A 20,415-nucleotide genomic window follows, 5' to 3' on the forward strand; every position below is an offset into this window, starting at 1 on the left:
ATATATATATATATATATAAAGATTTGTATAGCACATTTTAATCATATTATCATCCTACTACATATTATTAATATTTCAGTCAACTATTGTAAAAATCACATCTAAAATATTGAATGTTCGGAATACTGTTTGGAAAACATAAAAGTTAAAAATGAAATATTATAAAAACGAAAATTGAAAATTTAAACAAAGAAACAATTTATAAGAAAATCAAATAAAAAAATAAATTTTTAAATGATTTTTTTTTTTTAAACAAGATGAATGTTGGAATTATAAAAGTTAATTGCAATTAGTCACTCATCTTCAACGACATTTAACCATGCCTATATCCACTATCATCTTCTACAATATTATGTATTTTCATATAATCATATTATCGATCAAAATCATTGGTTAATCTTTTATTTGTGACTCTCTAAATCTGATAATTTGAAAATTATTGAAATGGAAAACGTAAATTATATTTTGTTTAAAAATTATACTATTAATTATGATTCGTATAGTATTATGTTTGCGTTCACATTAGATTTTAACCAACTATGCAAAATAACATACAACTTAGGATCATAGTTCTAGAAAGAAAGAGATTCTTGAGCTATTCTATTGGCTACTCTATTTTCTTCACGCTTAGAAAACACCACCTTACTAATGTCGAAGTTTTGAAGAAGTTGTTGTATGTCTTGCTTGATCGGAGCAACAAAAAGTCTAACTTCTTCACCGTTCAACTGAGATACCAACTCTTGGGAGTCCGACTCAAATATGACACAAGGGTATTGAAGACGTACCATATATTTGCCACCGCACACTTAAGAGCTTAAACTTCTAAGTCCAGCACACACCTTTTCTTCGGTACCGCTCTAGCTCCCAGCTATAATATCATCCCTCGTTCATCTCTAAGAACCCATCCTATACAATCATTGTTCCCTCCTCTTGGCCATGCTCCATCAGAGTTGCATTTGACCCATCCTTGTGGTGGTTTGGTCCATCTTACTTTTGGCATTGGATCTATGGGATTAGAGATTGAACCTCTTTCTTTAACCCTTAGCTGCCATTCCTCAGCGTCCTCCTTAGCCAATCTAATTAGTTTGATTGCTTCATTCTCTCTCCCTTTATACAGGAGATCATTGCGGTTTTTTTCACAGTTGCCATGATATCTAGGGGGATAGATAGGAGGAGTCTTTGCACTGAGGATGCTCCTTCTGAAAGTTAAAAGCCCAAAATAAATTGGCATACACTAAGTCTGACCATTCCCCCCTCTTGAGGAGCTAGAATTGAAGAAATTGCCCACACCAATCTTGAAAAGGAGCGAGTAAATAACATGTGGTTGACAGATTCTCTAATATTTGGACATCAGATGCAACAACCTTCTCTAGAGATATGTCAATGGTAGAGGTTCTCAGCTACACCAATGTTGTTGCTCACACACTTCCATATGAAGTGTTGATCTTTGGTGGCACATAGAAGTGTTGAATCTTTGGCGGCACATCCAGCTTCTAGACCTGTTGGTAAATCCGATCCAAACTGGGTTGATCCACCAATTGTGGTTGAGCTCTCCTTTTTAGCACCTTATTTACAACCCAATAGCCAAATTTTACACTATACTGTCCATAATTTGAATAATCCCAAGCGTAGAGATCATTTGTGTTTGAGCCACTCGTTCTAATTTGTTTTATTTCTCGCTTGTCCTCCTCTTCAAACAGTAAGTTTAACAACTCCCCATTCCATTTCCTTCCATTCGAAAGAAGGAGCTATTTCGCTGTTTTAATTGAAGAAAAAACTCTATGATGCTACCTTTTGACCTGTTGATACTTCTGGCCGATTTTTCTTCCATCCACTGTTGTTGCCAGATATTAACATTCTCACCATTTCCAATGATTTCTCTAGCTCCTTGTTTAACTAGCATATGTGAGGCATGAATACTCTTCCAAGCAAATGATGGTCGCGATCTCAATGTAGTGTTCAAAGGATTTGATTTCTGGAAGTCTACTCTTATATATAAACCTTTGCTAACAAAGAATCCGCATGAGTTACCATTTTCAATAGGTGTTTTCTCAATAAAGCTAGATTAAAAGATTTTATGTCTCTAAAACCCAAACCACCTTCTTGTTTTGGTTTGCTCAGAGCCTCCCATGAACTCCAATGCATACCGCGTGATTCTTGCTTGTTCTTCCACCAACAATTAGACATCACAAAAGCCAACTAATGACAAATTGTTGTAAGTAGCTTAAAGCAAGACATCATGTGGGTGGGTAATGCCATAGCTACTGCTTTCAAGAGCACTTTCTTCCACCCGGGGACAAGAATCTAGACTGGCATCCATTCACTTTATGATTCATTTGTTCCTTGAGATGGTTCAGTGTATTTACTTTGGATCCCCTAAACGATTATGGCAGTCCAAGATATGTGCCTTCCCCTCCTTCCTGAGTTATTCCCAACTTTTTCTAATACTTTTGTGGTGCTTCATAGGTATTAGCTTCCCAAAAAATAAACACTGGATTTCTGATAATTAGCCCGTTGACCTGATGCTAGATTGTTCTCATGTATGATACTGACCACTTGATCCCATTCCGAGTATGTTCTCTTACAGTACATCATAATGTCATCAGTAAACAGGAGATGAGAGATAGCGGGTGCACCTCTTACAACTCTTAACCCTGTTATTTGTTCGTTTCTCTCATTTTGACTAGCATCTCCGTACAAATGACAAACAAGTATGGGGAAAGTGGGTCACCTTGCCGCAGTCCTCTCGTTGGTTTAATATTTAAAGAGATGTTAGTTGATGTTTATGAAGTAGATATCAAAGTAAGAAAAGTGATTGTAAAGAAATTTAATATTATTAACCAGATTTTGTTTTCTATAATTATACAGAGGTATATGCCTATATGGTATGTTAGTGTGTATTTTTATGAGTATACAATTGTTTTCTTTGGAATAATGTGTTGTAGTATGTGTAATATTTTGTAGTTCATATATTAAATAATTTATAAGTTAATTTTCAAAACTATGACTACAAATCTATATTATATGAAATAAACTAATAGTTTTAGTGCTGGTTCTATAGTCCAAATCCGCTATGCTAGGCGGGTGACACAACATGTTCAAAGATTTTTAGTCGACAAAAACTCATCATACGAAAACTGTGAAAATAAAATATAGTATGTGAGGCTAAAAGTCACTTTTTATCAAATCAGTTTTTCAAATTTTTAAAGAACAATAACTCTTCACTAAATAAATTAAAATTTTTTTGTACATGTTTACAATTATGTTTGTTAATTTTTAAAATATTTAGTTTCTATAAAAAAAATTGAATATAAGTAGAATTATTTTGTTTATTAAATTAATTATTTAATGTCAATGACATGCATGTAATAATTGCTAACTTCAGGATTTATTTTATAAATGTCTCCAAAAATATTATTATATAAAGTTTAATGTCAAAGTTACTCATTAACAAGATCTTGATATGTGTCAAATATATTGATTAGATGTTGACACATTTCAATTTTTTATTTTATAAACGTAGTAGGACAACTAATTATATTTACGGAATTTTACATGTTTATATTTTAAAACATTTATCTTGCTAAATCAAAAAGGAAAACTAACAAAATTAATATATTTTCCATTGTATGCTAATTATATTATATGTGTGTTCTTAATAAAATTTGACATGTGTCAGCAAAAATTTAATTTATCAAGAGGGAATATTAATCAATAAATAATGAATAACAAAACTAAAAAGAATAACATAAGTTATTTAACATAATTTTAGTCGGATATAATTTTTCTTTATCATTGTAATATAAAATTTTATTGTAAATAAGTACACAAAATCTTGAAAGAATAATAAACTTAAAAAAAAAATTCAATACATGATGTGTATTAGTATAGTTTTACATGTTTTATTTTAAAGATTTTAATGCATGTAGTCATATGAGAAACCTGGAGAAAAAAAATAAAAAAAATGATTTTGTAGGAATGAATTTTTGGTTAATTGATGAAAATTGACAAAAGTATTACTTATGAAATTATGACATATAGAAGAATAATATTTAGGATACTTTAGATTTCCAAAATTTTTGTGGATGTCAACTGATTTTTTACTGATTATTTTTACTGTTAAATTTAAAATATTAAACAATATACATATTATCTCATATGATGCTCACATATTATTTTTGTTATTAAATTTTTACCCTAATCCATGAAGAAGTGAATTATGGTTTTACTATGATATAGATAGTTAAATGTGATTACTAAACTGAATATCTAACGATGAAATTTATTTTAGAATAAAAAATTTCAAATATTAATATGTCATTTTTAAAAATCATTTAAGAATATCAGTAATTTTTTAAAATGTTTTATTTTATAATTTCAACAAATATATTTTTGTAATGCATATGCCAAAACATAAGATAATTCGAAATAAATTATAATTTATAGGAATGAATCTTCACTCATTTGATGAGAATGTCTTCTATATCTTTATATATTTTTTTATTTTATAAATTTCACTCATTTAAAATTGATTAAGACATGAGTTAAAAATTAGTACTTATGAGATAACAACATAACAAATATATCTTAAATAACTTTGATTCAGTTTTTTGCGAATTATATTTTGTTAATTTTTATTTTTATTTTCAATTCTTACTAAGATATAGATTTGATATGATGTATTAATTGTGTTTAATATAAAATATTTAGTTCTATGCATTAAGATGAACTGTGTAATTAAACTTAAAATATGGTTTATTATGATTGTATAGATATTTAAATGGTACTCCCTGTCCTATAAGAGTTTTAGGGTAAAAGCACAACGATTAATAAACAATAAATATTNCTGGTTCTATAGTCCAAATCCGCTATGCTAGGCGGGTGACACAACATGTTCAAAGATTTTTAGTCGACAAAAACTCATCATACGAAAACTGTGAAAATAAAATATAGTATGTGAGGCTAAAAGTCACTTTTTATCAAATCAGTTTTTCAAATTTTTAAAGAACAATAACTCTTCACTAAATAAATTAAAATTTTTTTGTACATGTTTACAATTATGTTTGTTAATTTTTAAAATATTTAGTTTCTATAAAAAAAATTGAATATAAGTAGAATTATTTTGTTTATTAAATTAATTATTTAATGTCAATGACATGCATGTAATAATTGCTAACTTCAGGATTTATTTTATAAATGTCTCCAAAAATATTATTATATAAAGTTTAATGTCAAAGTTACTCATTAACAAGATCTTGATATGTGTCAAATATATTGATTAGATGTTGACACATTTCAATTTTTTATTTTATAAACGTAGTAGGACAACTAATTATATTTACGGAATTTTACATGTTTATATTTTAAAACATTTATCTTGCTAAATCAAAAAGGAAAACTAACAAAATTAATATATTTTCCATTGTATGCTAATTATATTATATGTGTGTTCTTAATAAAATTTGACATGTGTCAGCAAAAATTTAATTTATCAAGAGGGAATATTAATCAATAAATAATGAATAACAAAACTAAAAAGAATAACATAAGTTATTTAACATAATTTTAGTCGGATATAATTTTTCTTTATCATTGTAATATAAAATTTTATTGTAAATAAGTACACAAAATCTTGAAAGAATAATAAACTTAAAAAAAAAATTCAATACATGATGTGTATTAGTATAGTTTTACATGTTTTATTTTAAAGATTTTAATGCATGTAGTCATATGAGAAACCTGGAGAAAAAAAATAAAAAAAATGATTTTGTAGGAATGAATTTTTGGTTAATTGATGAAAATTGACAAAAGTATTACTTATGAAATTATGACATATAGAAGAATAATATTTAGGATACTTTAGATTTCCAAAATTTTTGTGGATGTCAACTGATTTTTTACTGATTATTTTTACTGTTAAATTTAAAATATTAAACAATATACATATTATCTCATATGATGCTCACATATTATTTTTGTTATTAAATTTTTACCCTAATCCATGAAGAAGTGAATTATGGTTTTACTATGATATAGATAGTTAAATGTGATTACTAAACTGAATATCTAACGATGAAATTTATTTTAGAATAAAAAATTTCAAATATTAATATGTCATTTTTAAAAATCATTTAAGAATATCAGTAATTTTTTAAAATGTTTTATTTTATAATTTCAACAAATATATTTTTGTAATGCATATGCCAAAACATAAGATAATTCGAAATAAATTATAATTTATAGGAATGAATCTTCACTCATTTGATGAGAATGTCTTCTATATCTTTATATATTTTTTTATTTTATAAATTTCACTCATTTAAAATTGATTAAGACATGAGTTAAAAATTAGTACTTATGAGATAACAACATAACAAATATATCTTAAATAACTTTGATTCAGTTTTTTGCGAATTATATTTTGTTAATTTTTATTTTTATTTTCAATTCTTACTAAGATATAGATTTGATATGATGTATTAATTGTGTTTAATATAAAATATTTAGTTCTATGCATTAAGATGAACTGTGTAATTAAACTTAAAATATGGTTTATTATGATTGTATAGATATTTAAATGGTACTCCCTGTCCTATAAGAGTTTTAGGGTAAAAGCACAACGATTAATAAACAATAAATATTATGTTATTTATAAAACTTCAACCAATAGGAAAATATACTGCATAGTTCAAAATAATAAATATTGTATATAGAAATTTGAGAAAATATTATAAAATAGAGAAAAAAACACATAAACTCTTATATAATGGAAGTAAGAGAGTATTAAAATGAAATATGAGATATAGAAAAGATCTAAATATATATTCTTTGTTAAATTTAATTTTATTTTAATAAATTTGAACTCATCTACAACTATTTTCTTTAACTAAAAAGTGTATCTATTTATTCCTTTTTTTTCAACCAAACAATAAATTAAAAGGAAATTCTTTGGTTAGTTGTTCAAGCTGGAGGGAAGGAATTTACAAAAGAAACTTTAGAGATAAGAGAACGCGAAGCACGGCCAAGACAATCTGCCTTCGTATTTGACGCACGCGAGATCCAAGAGATATAGAATAGTGAGAAGGACTCCAGCGAGTTAAACTCATCGAGCAGGTTGGAGAAGGACGGCCAATCTTCAGGGACTGTATAATAGTGAGTAACTCAGCACAATCAGCCTCGAAATGTTGACAAGCGATCCCTGCAGTATGTATCCGCTCCATGACCCACAACAACACTTCTAATTCCGAATGTAGGGGGAGGGGCTCCATCATAGACACTTGACCCTAAACAACAAGGTCCGCTCCTCACCAACGCAACACCACCAGCCCAATCCTGAATGCACATTGGTTGCTTTCCAAGAACCATCAATCTGACAACCAGGTGAATAAACCTGGACATCCGAAGACAGAGATGAAGCTGACATGACCGCCATAAAAGAGAGCGCCACTTCCCATGCTAACTTATCGCCCCAAGCTTAAGCAATTTATATCATTCGCCTCGATATCTAAACCTTGAAAAACTTTTTTATTTATGGCATTCCAGATTGTCCATAAAATCCATGATAATTGAAAAAGTTGATCAGGATCACCATGTTGAGAGGCATTCCTCTAGAAAACAAAATCCAAATTTGAGTACACCGACTTGTATACATGTATTGAGATTAGATAAAATAATAGAAGGAAAAAAAGTAAATGATGATTTTTATAACAAAAGGGAAAAAAGTAAGAAACAATTATGAAGAACTAACCCGCAAAAAACTGTATTCGCAAATATATCAATAAAATCTGCTCTATCATGTGATTGTGAGTAATGCAAGTCAACCCGTGTATATTTAAAATAAATATGACAGCAAAATGAGTAATATTTTTTGTCACACTTGAAAATGTAATATTACAATAATATATTTAGTGTCAATTGAGAATATCAATTCTATTTAATATAAGAAATTAAATTAGAAGTTTGTAAGACAATATGATTTAGATAAACTAATACTTCAAATACAAAAACTAATAAAAAATGACCCATTATTCTTGTACAAAAACTAATTGTTGAATTTCGTTAATATTTTAATCTTAGTATTATTAGTTTTTGTACTTGAATAAGAGACATATAACAATAGAACTGAGGATGAGAATTACAAAATTTTCATTTACAAAAACCATAACACCCACTAAAACAAAACTTGTGTGTCACATAGTATTCACACATAGTATTTGACCAAAAAAAAAAATATATATAGTATAGTCTAAATATAATTTTCTTTAAGATACTATTAATTCAAGTTACTTAGTTGTTTTGTTGTTGTTGTGTAGCCAATCTCCCTTACTTCTCATCATCCAGACTTAATTCTTTTGCTCCATTGCTTTTTTCTTGTTGCCTGAAGCATACAATTTTCTTAAACCTGTTGTAATTATAAAGAAAGAAATAAGAATAATAACTTGATAAAGTAAACCAAAAACTCATTAGTACCTTGATCTTGTTGATCTTGATTTTCTTTTTGATTTTGTTCTCCACGACATGTGTTTTAATTTCACTCATGTTAACCACCTAACCAATGACATCTACAATAACACGTATTGATTTAGAAAATAGATGTATTGCCTCCAAGAATGAATGATCTTAACTTAATCCTTCAGCTTGTTTTAGATGGATTTTAAATCGGTTATTGTAGGAGGAACAACCATGATCATTAGCACCGTAAAAAAAATGAAGAGGAAGATATTATAATCCAGCCGATGTAGACCTCATATTTATAGCACTACGGGATAACACAAGCAATTAAATTTTTACCGTATCTTTTTTTTTTTGTATAAGTTAAGGAAAATATTTTATTTGATTTTCTAATTGTTTTCAGTGAATCACGTAAAAGTTTTGGTTTGATACGATAAAGAGAATATTTACTAAAGATTGAGATCTTACTGATTTGTGCAATAAATTATCTTGTTATTGAGTTGAATCTTTTTAGGAACAATAAATCACGTATTTTTTTATATTTGTTAGTTTCCTAAATTGTAGGAACAATATTATTTATCGTAACTATTATGGTTTATTTTTGGAGGAATTTATTGACGTTCTCATTTATGATTTATTTTTTGGGAAAACTTATTGGGAAAATTAGAAATAAAGGAGGTTTTTGCAAACCTTTGTCCATATACACTTTTTTTTGAGATTGTCAATTGTGACGAAAATATCTCTACTAATAGATATAGTGAAGTTCTTAGGAGTTTAAACCAAAAAACAAAAAGAAAACTCATCTTAGTATACAACTGTGTAAAAAAATGTTTGAAAAAAAAAATGTTTTGGGCGTCAAAAATCAGTTTGTAAATTGATGATTTCTGGTCTAAATTGTTCAGAAAAGACTTTCTACGATTTTTTCAAGTACTGAAACATTTAGATTATTCATTCTACAGTTTATACATGTTCTACAAAGTTTAGACGAAAAATTTGTTCTAAAAACTTCAGAACCTGAATTTTGTATGTTCTACAAAATTAAGAATATGTATTCTACATTTTTCTTCGTTCTACATCAATTCAGAATATATTTTCCACGTTTTACCATGTATACTAAAAGAAGTAGAAGATATATCGTAGATTTTTTAGAATTTATAATCTGTAATACTTAGAACACCTTAAAAATAGAAAGAAAATAAATTAAATAAGGAAAGTGAATTTTTTTTGAATAATCTTAATTTATGGTTACGATTCTGTATTTATTGTTTAGATATGTTCTAATATATTTTAGAATGTGTATTCTTAATTATTTAGAAGGTAGAAAAATACAGAAAAACGACATTCTAAATGACCTATTGGTTGTTTACCATCTCTTCCACCTTCTACGAAAATTTCACTTACCTGTTTATGATGCAAATCTATGTTACTTGTGGTGTATGGACACTGAATGCCAAAAAGGGGTTGAGATTTATTGATGATGAAGAAAAACAAAATTTGAAACTAATTTTGACGTTCTTTCAAAATTTGTTAATTATAACTTTGATGGATATTTGTTAGATTAGTCTAGTCATTGAATATTCACTTGGACTTTGGTTGCACACCATATGGGTTTCAAAAAAGCAAACTTGTTCACGTTTAATTGTTTTCAGTTACAAAAGATAACACAAGTGACACTAAGTCTCGTTGACACAAATTACAAGTGACACAAGTGCTAAACATAACCAAACCACTTTTGATTATTGAATCAAATAAATTATAGTTTTTTTTCTTTCAAATTACGATTTGGAGGAAAAAATCAATTAAAGGGTTAATAACTAATTAAGAGGTTTCCGTTCTAGTTAGAATAACTAATTAAGTAATTAAAGGGTTTCATNAAAATACAGAAAAACGACATTCTAAATGACCTATTGGTTGTTTACCATCTCTTCCACCTTCTACGAAAATTTCACTTACCTGTTTATGATGCAAATCTATGTTACTTGTGGTGTATGGACACTGAATGCCAAAAAGGGGTTGAGATTTATTGATGATGAAGAAAAACAAAATTTGAAACTAATTTTGACGTTCTTTCAAAATTTGTTAATTATAACTTTGATGGATATTTGTTAGATTAGTCTAGTCATTGAATATTCACTTGGACTTTGGTTGCACACCATATGGGTTTCAAAAAAGCAAACTTGTTCACGTTTAATTGTTTTCAGTTACAAAAGATAACACAAGTGACACTAAGTCTCGTTGACACAAATTACAAGTGACACAAGTGCTAAACATAACCAAACCACTTTTGATTATTGAATCAAATAAATTATAGTTTTTTTTCTTTCAAATTACGATTTGGAGGAAAAAATCAATTAAAGGGTTAATAACTAATTAAGAGGTTTCCGTTCTAGTTAGAATAACTAATTAAGTAATTAAAGGGTTTCATTTCTTCAATTAAGTAATTGTATTTTTTAATTAAGGGTATAATTGACTAAATTTTTTTTTGTAAAACCTATTTCACCAAACTTATCTATATAAAGTATAGATGGACAAACTTTTAANAATGCCAAAAAGGGGTTGAGATTTATTGATGATGAAGAAAAACAAAATTTGAAACTAATTTTGACGTTCTTTCAAAATTTGTTAATTATAACTTTGATGGATATTTGTTAGATTAGTCTAGTCATTGAATATTCACTTGGACTTTGGTTGCACACCATATGGGTTTCAAAAAAGCAAACTTGTTCACGTTTAATTGTTTTCAGTTACAAAAGATAACACAAGTGACACTAAGTCTCGTTGACACAAATTACAAGTGACACAAGTGCTAAACATAACCAAACCACTTTTGATTATTGAATCAAATAAATTATAGTTTTTTTTCTTTCAAATTACGATTTGGAGGAAAAAATCAATTAAAGGGTTAATAACTAATTAAGAGGTTTCCGTTCTAGTTAGAATAACTAATTAAGTAATTAAAGGGTTTCATTTCTTCAATTAAGTAATTGTATTTTTTAATTAAGGGTATAATTGACTAAATTTTTTTTTGTAAAACCTATTTCACCAAACTTATCTATATAAAGTATAGATGGACAAACTTTTAATAAAACATCCTTTATTTCTAATTTTCCCAAACTTATTTATGATTTATATTTTGGAAAACCCGATAACCCATTTATAACGTTGCAGGTATTTTTCACCTGAATCCAACTCTCTTAATTTCGGGTTATTTTTGTGAAATTGACCCGACCCGAAAGCACTTTTGTAATTCTCTTTTACTTATATAGGAATATCACATTGGACAACTCCGTGTATTTATTTATTTTCATAGATTATTTTTACTTACTAAATATATTTAATTTATATTCTTTGTTAATTTTAGTTTTATTTTAAAAACTGTAAACCCGCACATCGGGCGGATCCTAATCTAGTGTATATATATAGATTCTTGTGAGAGTAAATATTAAATCTTCCATCACAATCTCTCATCAGCCTTTCGACGAAAACAACACATTTTGTTTTTTCTCCTAACCAGTAACCAGAATATCACAATTGGACTCAACAACGTATTATTTTTGATTTTGTATGATCATTTGCATTTTTAGGAGGTAGAGGGTAAAGTTACAAAAATTGGCCACATGAAGGAATTTTTTGGCAAAAGTAGTTTTTATGAATAACAAAAATGACACTTTGAACTTATTATAGTGTTTATGAATAACGAAATTTTCTCCATCTAAAGTAGTTAAGTATAACCAGTGTTCAAGAAAGGGTCTAGGCGGCCGCCTAGATGACCACCTAAACCGCTTAAAATTACATAAATTTTATTTTAATATTTATTTTTGATTTTTAAATAACATATATTTAAATTATTATGTTTTATATCAATATACGTAACTATAAACATTTATATGTTGTTAATATAACTTAAATAAATGTATTTTCTTACTTTTTTATAATTTTTATAACATAGATTTTGATATAATTTTATATATATATAATGTTTTAGGTTGTAAACGCCTAAAACGCCTAAAAACTGTCTAGGTCCGGACTAAGCGTTCTAGGCGCTAATCACCGCCTAGCGCTTTCTTGAACATTGAGTATAACTCTCTTAACCTCTGTTTAGATTAAATATTCTTAATGGATGATGACCCAAGGTCCAAAAAGCTCACTGTAATTTCAACTCTCAACCATACACATAAAAATCAGAAAATTTTTCAAGTTTGAACTTGTTCATTTGGAATCAGTCAAACAAGCAACTCTAAAAGCTTATACTTTACATTAACATAATATTTGGCCAAGGATTCTATCTACAATATGAATCATGGTCCACCAAAATAACAGAATCTATGTATAATTTGGAAAGAAACAAATCACACATAGTTTTTGGCACCATATCATTTAATATCACCAAATCATATTGTTTCTGTCAAAAGCTTAAGCGTCTCCAAGATCTCCCCATCTCACATTGTACTTAGATGCAAGATAATGTGCACCAACAGGACCTCTGCTTCCATATGGATAGAGTTCAGGAACAATTTTCATCTCCTCGAGCTCCTTCAAAGCCGGTGTGAATAGATCCCATGCTGCATCTAGCTCGTCACTTCTGATAAACAACCTCCTCTCTCCTTCGATTGCATCAAGAAGCAGTCTTTCATATGCATCTGGTATCTCTCTTGGATACCTATCAACCCATAAAGAATAAAAAATAAATAACCTCAGATATGAAGATTATAGTCAGATATAGTATGTTACTGTTATATATACCTGGATCGATACAGAAGGTTAAGGTCGCTGCGATCTAGTCTCATTCCAAGACCAGGAACTTTGTTGTTGATCCTTAGGTATATGCCTTCATCAGGCTGAACTCTGATCACTAGTGCATTAGTTGCGTTGTCTAAATTAGTAGCAAAACTTTTCTTGTACAAGTTTCCTGGGACATGTCTGAACTGAACTCTGATCTCTGCTCCTCGCGTATGGAGAGCATTCCCAGCTTTCATAAGAAAAGGAACACCGTCCCATCTCGCATTGTTGATGAACATGGCCGCTGCAGCAAATGTAGGAGTGAGACTGTGATTTGGAACCGTTGGATCGTCTGTGTAACCTTGATAAGACTTTCCTCCCTTGCTATGCCCTTTGTATTGTCCAACAACTACATCTTCAAGAAGTAACGGTTTCATTGATCGCAAAACTTTCACCTGACACCGGAAAGCGTAATCATCAGCAGAGTATTTTACATATTACCAACCTACATATTTGTTAGTGAAAAAGACTCTTACCTTTTCACTTCTTATATCCTCAGCATCTAAGCTCACAGGCGTCTCCATTGCGAAAAGTGCGAGTATCTGCAAGAGATGGTTTTGCATGATGTCTCGTATGATTCCATACTGATCAAAGTACCTGCAGTGACATAACATTAGATAAGGTTGTTCCATGCTTGTAACATTGTAAGTTTTCTATAAAAAGCTTACCCTCCGCGTCCTTCTGTTCCAAAATCCTCAGAAAAAATCAGTTGAACGTTGCGTATGTAATTTCTTGACCATAGAGGCTCGAAAACAAGATTCGAGAATCGAAGCACGGAAAGGTTCTCAACAAGCTCCTTTCCTAAATAGTGGTCAATCCTAAGTATGCCAACAGAACATTGCAATTAAGTTCCAACTTAGAAATGAAAAAAGATGGCGGTGATGTTTGTAGTGGGCAAAGGGAAATAGCTTAACCTGAAGATTTGCTCCTCTGTGAGATACTGTTTAAGAGATCTAGTTAACTCTCCAGATGATTCAGAGTCACGACCAAATGGCTTTTCGACAATGACCCTTGTCCAGCCGTTCGTAGAGGAAGCTCTAAGGCTTGCACACTTTACCACATCGACGAATATGTTTGGGGGTATAGACAAATAGTAAAGCCTGTTTGCTAGCTTTCCTCCCTAATAAGAAGAAACCAAGCAAGAAGGTGCTTAGTACCATGTCTTGAACAGAAACGATCACACTGACTTTGGTACTAGAAGTAACCATGGAGAGAATGTAGAAATTTTTACCTCTTTCTCTTTGAGCTTAATGTTTAGTTCTGCAAAATCCTCTTCCGAGTTATACTGACCCGAATGGTAAAAGCATCTTTTCAAGAACTGATCCATTTTGTCCCCACAATTTTCCCTGTTAGTCATATAACCAAACCATAGAGTTTTAACTGAAACATACAAACAAACTAAAAAATACATAATAGCAGAATATCTTCATAACCAAAAACAGTAATACATAATACCTTTGATCAATCCGGCAAGTTAAAGTTCTACTAATCATGTCACGAAGCTCGTCATGAGTGAGTTTGGTCCTAGCATAACCAAAAACAGTAAATTCCTGAGGAAGACAACCCTCATAAAAGAGAGCAAACAATGCAGGGAATATCTTCTTCTTGGCCAAGTCCCCAGACGCTCCAACCACCGTAATACTAAGAGTAGACTCTTCTTTTGTGACATGTTCCTCTGTAAGATGATCTCCGGCTGAAACATTTGGAAACATACAGAAGCTGTAAAAACTACTTCAACTCATAAAAAGAGAAACTTTACTAATTGCTACCTAATCTTCTATACTAAGTCCTAGAATAGTAAAAGACACAAAATTTACATGAAAAATGGTATCTTTGAGTATGAAAGGCCATAAAAGATACAATCTTGAACTAGTTTACATTACTATGATCTCTGTTCCAATTCTAACGACAAAATCAACGACAGGGGCAAGAAACTTCAACAAGCATTACATGTCAAAGAGACATAGTGATCTAATCAAGGAATTGGAGAAGAAAACTCACAGTCTTGTAAAGAAGCGAAATTAGTGGCACAGCCATTAGAGGACTCTAGCTGCTGAGAGTGTTTCCCAGCAAAGAATCTCAACCGAAACTGAGAAAACCAAGATTTTCTCGGGAATGTGAGAGATCTACTGAAGAGTGGTAGAGTCTCTTTAAACGGAGACGCAGTAGCAGCGAGAGATGAGGAAGAAGAAGAAGGAATGATCATAGAATGTGTCGCCATGCAAATCTTCTTGGATCGTCAAAAACAAATGTGAGGCCATTTGTATCTCTCTTAACGTTATCCACAACAGTAGTTTTATTATATCTCTCGCATTATCCACATCTATCTATATTACTTGTCAAAATACTCCAAACAAGTTTGATTTTTCCTACTTTAGCAAACAAAAAAAAAGTTTGATTTCTTTTTTGTACATTTTTTTTCCCAAAAAACCTTATTAAAACCCATAAAATTTTCATATGCATCTAAATTTATGATTACAATAATTCTATAAATAGCATAAAAAGGTAGTTAGGTTAATCACAACTAAATTTAATGTTTTATTAAATTTTCAAACTCACTAATGAAAATATGAAATTGTATAAAAATCTAATCTCATAATTCTTACATCTTGTTTACTTAATTCAAATTTCATTAAATGTTATCATCTCTGAATTTTTCCAACAAACAATAACACAAAAGCACCAATTATCCTCTCTTTAGGCTGAAAATGATATCAATTTAATGTTTCAAATTCTTACACATTTTCAATTACATTTTAAACATTTTAATCTTAATCCACAAATTTCTTAAGCCCATTATTTCCAAAATTTTCTTATGCTTATAACAAAATCAATATGAATTCAATTTTTGATTAATTTATCAATATTTGGATACATTTAGGTCAAATTATTTCCTATATATACAATGTATCAAAAATGAAATACCCACATTTTTTCCTTTTTAACACTCCAAATCATCTTCTATTTCTTTTACCTTATTATTTAACACTCATTTCAATTTTAACCTTTACAATAGTTTTATTTAATAAAATTCAACACCTTATCCTAGAAGTTTTATTTATATTCTTTTTTTTTTTTTTTAAATTTTGTAACTACAAAAACTAAAAATATCAATTAATTTTAAATTACAATTAAAAAATACATAAATTGTTAATAGTTTTATTTTATGTTTAATTTATATTTTGTAACTAATTTTTTAAAATACAAAAATGAAAACAACAGTTATTAAAACACACAAAGTTACAAATACTTCAATTGCAATACGATAAAAGTATACGAGAAACTAATGAAACACACAACTTAATTAGAACAATAAATTCAAGTGACAAACAATAAAACTTTTAAATCATACACAGAGACATAAACATCTCTTTAATCACGAAACATTCTGAATTTTGTCCATATGTGTTTGACTAGATCTTCTTGCAATTTGTGATGTACATTTGAATCACGTAATTCATATATCGCACGCACATGATTCGCAAATGTAGGTAATAACTCGGTCGAGAATGGTTGCGGTGTACTAAAATCACTTGCCTCAAATTGATCATAATCAGTCCAATGTTGAACATATGTATCTCGTTCATCCTCCACATTCATATTATGTAATATGATACATGTCTGCATGATGATAGCCAAATCGGTTATGTCCCACACTCTAAATGCACGTTTGATGTCCTTCCGACATCCTTCTTGATGTTGTGCAAACAACTTATCTGGTTCACTTTGAGGAAGTCGAATTGATTTGACAAAAAATGTATGAGAAGGATATATACCATCAGCTAGATAGTATGCCATATTATATGGGCGTTGGTTCACGAAGAATTTCAATTTTGGAGTATTTCCTTGTTCAATATCATCAAACAATGGTGAACGATCTAGAAAAAATTTATATCGTTCAATGTGCTGGGGCACCCGAAAAAGGCATGCAAGATCCAGAGATCATGAGATGCAACTGCTTCAAGAATAACAGTGGTAGTTCCCTTATCGCCCCAGGTAAATTGACATTCCCACGCCATAGGACTAATTTTCCACTTCCAGTGCATGCAATCAATACTTCCAATCATTCCTGGAAGCCCTCGCATCTCGCTGACATATAGAATTCTTTGTTGGTCATCTTGAGTTGGAGCTCTGAGATAGACTTGCTCATACAACTGTATGATCCTTTACAGAATCTTCATAAGCACTCAAATATTGTACTACCTTCTATTTTGATGTATTCATCGATTGCGTCAGCCGCCACAGCATATGCTAACATCTGCATGGCCGTGGTACATTTTGCTAATGGAAATATACCTTTTTTATTGGCTGCGTCAACTCGTTGAGAGAAGTAGTTGTCACTACTTGATAGGTCCTCAGCGATCCGAAGAAAAACATTTTTTCGCATTCGGAATCGCCGACGAAACATGGCATCGTTATATGTAGGTTGATTGGCAAAGTAGTCGTCAATCAATTTTTGGTTCGCGGCTGCATGATCTTTCTTGAAATATTTTGCTCTTGCTACGAACTGGATAATCTTCCTCTATTTTGTTTCGACGCTCTCTAAAACGGTTCACGATGCATTTCACTTCAATTTATGACTGTCAAAAGAAAATTCAGATGGATCCATTGATATTTTTTAGTAAGATGAGGATTTTGTTATTGGTATTGAGGATTTTTAGTAAGATGAGTTTATGAGAATTTGAGTGGTTGATATCATCGGGTTCCAACCAAACATTACATTTACTTAATTAATAGATATGGATTAGATTCTATGATAAAAGCCAAAGTCACAGACTACAACAACTGTTGGGAACAGCTGATGGCATGAATTTTTTTGGTGAAAACCCATAATTTGGTACATTTAGGGATTGATTTGCAGATCCGTTTTGAAACTGATAATTGTTAGGATTTGGATAGTTGAACGGATGATTAGAATAATTTTGATTGTTAAATGGATTATTACTGGGATCCATTTAACAAGAAGAAAAGTTTTAAAAAATATAAAGAGTTGATCGAAAGATAATAGAAAAGTTATAGTGAGAAATGAAGTTTGTTTTTTATGTCCAAATGAAATGAAAGTAGTCTTTATATATAGATTTTAAAAAAGATGAATTTTGATATAAATTTCTTTATAAAAAAAACTGATTACAACAAAATAATTTAGTACAAATAATTGGGAAGAGATAAGAAACACTAAAATCTGGATTACCAATAGAAAAACAACAGATATATTAAAAAAAAAAACTTTCTCACAAGGTGAAACTTGACATTCATGACCCTATTTCTTTTGCATTCAACATGTCTAAAAAATATTCAACAGGTTCATTGTTGATAGTCTAACAAAGAACATGATACATCAGTTCTATCGATAGCAGGTTGTCATACATACGTACTGCTAGTCGGATACACGTACCACTGATCGAGTAAATATGTACTAGACAGACGAATTAACCGAGGGAAGTGCAGACATGAATGATTGAGACTTTGTGCTACTATCAGACATTCACATTACCAACTATTGGACATGCACAATTACCACTATCGGACATGAATAATACTGCTACCGAACATACACAATATCGCTTAACTAATTGTCTACAAATCATCAGAACGATAGGGACGGTGGTACTAGTACCAAACAGAAATACAGAGGCAAAAGTTGTCGGATGATTGTGATTCGGAGGAATCTTGGTCGGCTCACTAAAATATAAACACAAAAGGATAGAAACAATAGCCGAACGGAAAAAACAAGGAAATCTCGGACATAAAAGGTTAAAGTAGTGTCTAGTATCAAGGGTGATCAGAGGTCAATTAAAACCTAATGTATACTCAACCACGATCTAGTGGTGTCGTCGTAACACTTCAGGGTCGAATCCACAGAGACCAAGCAATTTCACTATGAAATTATGAAGATTAAATATAGCTAAGACAAAAGATGAAGTTTTGTGAAACAAGTTACTATCAAAAACGGAAAGTGAATAAGCTGTTTTAAATCAAAAAGGAAATATTGGTGATGCGTGGTTTATTTCGCTTCAAAATCTTTTACCTTAAAAAGACCACACAATAGCTTCAAGTGCACATCTAATCGGTAGTAGTATTTAAGGATCGATCCCACAGAGAGAGAGTTGTTGTTTAGAGAATCCGTCGGAAGAGATGTAAGGCTAGGACTCAATAAAAATGGGGTTTTGGTTGTCACGGTCGTAGTAAGCAATAAACGAAAATAAAAGCGAATAAAAATAAATAAAACAGGCGTTGGGCATCAAGGGAAATCGCAGGGGTTTGATGATCTATCTATCTAGGAAAGTTTAGGATAAGTTTGTTTATCTAAAACTCGGACTACGAAACACGAATGAACCGTTAACTTATAGTTCACAAGCTAGCCATCTAAGATCCCTATACTCTGAGACTCAACTGTCGCAGGCAACGACGCATAGATCAAAGCATTTTAAACAGGTTCGATTCTAATCCATGAGATTCCATAGGTAAGGGGTATGTGCTTCCTATGACACCTCACACATCTAAGCTAGGTCAAGCACACATGCAAGCTTGTGGCAACGCACACACACTTTAGATCATAGTTAGTTCATGAGTCTAACTTAAAGCATTAAGCAAAGACTTAGAATTAAAGCATAGAATAAACTAGAACATAATTCTAACAAATCCTAAAAATTGCCACCTAAACTAAGATCATCTCCCCCCCTTTGTTTATCCCTTTAAACCCAACTAGAAAACTACTAAAGCATGTTTAAGAGAATCATCAAAGCAAGGTTTAAACAATTCATAAACATAAAAGAATAAATAGAGAAAAGGGTTTTACATATTACTTCAATGATTGTCAAACAAAGTGTAGGATCTTCTTCCTTTAGAAAACTAAGAACAAAGAAAATAGAATAGAAAAGAGTTTGTGGATCTCAAAGCTTCGAGAGAGGGACGAGAGAGAGAGCTTCTAGACGTCGGCTTCTCCTCTGGTCGTGTCTCTTGGCTGCTCCAATGATTGCACACTCTAAACCCTAGGGCTTAGAAGAGTATTTATGGGGTTTTGTCTAGGTTTAGGGTTTTGTAAGGGTAAAAACGTTTTTTCATGTTGATTACAGGACAAGGGGCGGCTTAGAAAACTTCTGGAACGTGGTGACTCCTCTGGGCCGGGCCGCTGTGATGGTTGCTAATCGGGCCGTCATTAAAGTCCACTTGGCTTCAAACTT

The 20,415-nt window shown here is 30.6% G+C and overlaps 1 protein-coding gene and 1 pseudogene across 1 annotated transcript; both read right to left on the reverse strand.

Moving 5' to 3' along the window:
- LOC104719285 (glucose-6-phosphate 1-dehydrogenase 1, chloroplastic) lies at positions 12,642-15,452 on the reverse strand. Its single transcript, XM_010437169.2, has 8 exons — positions 15,233-15,452; positions 14,687-14,924; positions 14,463-14,577; positions 14,146-14,351; positions 13,900-14,049; positions 13,708-13,828; positions 13,196-13,626; positions 12,642-13,112 (listed from the first exon to the last, which is right to left on the reverse strand). Exons 1-8 carry the CDS (start codon positions 15,450-15,452, stop codon positions 12,866-12,868), a joined length of 1,728 nt encoding a protein of 575 aa, XP_010435471.1. The 3' UTR covers positions 12,642-12,865.
- LOC109126872 lies at positions 16,604-18,186 on the reverse strand (annotated as a pseudogene).

This window comes from Camelina sativa, chromosome 10, assembly GCF_000633955.1.
Source record: "Camelina sativa cultivar DH55 chromosome 10, Cs, whole genome shotgun sequence".
Lineage (NCBI taxonomy): Eukaryota > Viridiplantae > Streptophyta > Magnoliopsida > Brassicales > Brassicaceae > Camelina > Camelina sativa.

Coding starts and splice junctions, on each gene's coding strand:
- LOC104719285 (XM_010437169.2), bottom strand. CDS start 15,452: ATGGCGACACATTCTATGATCATTCCTTCTTCTTCTTCCTCATCTCTC. Junction 14,578..14,686: donor ACTTGCCGGATTGATCAAAG/GTATTATGTATT, acceptor TATGACTAACAG/GGAAAATTGTGGGGACAAAA. Junction 14,352..14,462: donor TTAAGCTCAAAGAGAAAGAG/GTAAAAATTTCT, acceptor TCTTCTTATTAG/GGAGGAAAGCTAGCAAACAG.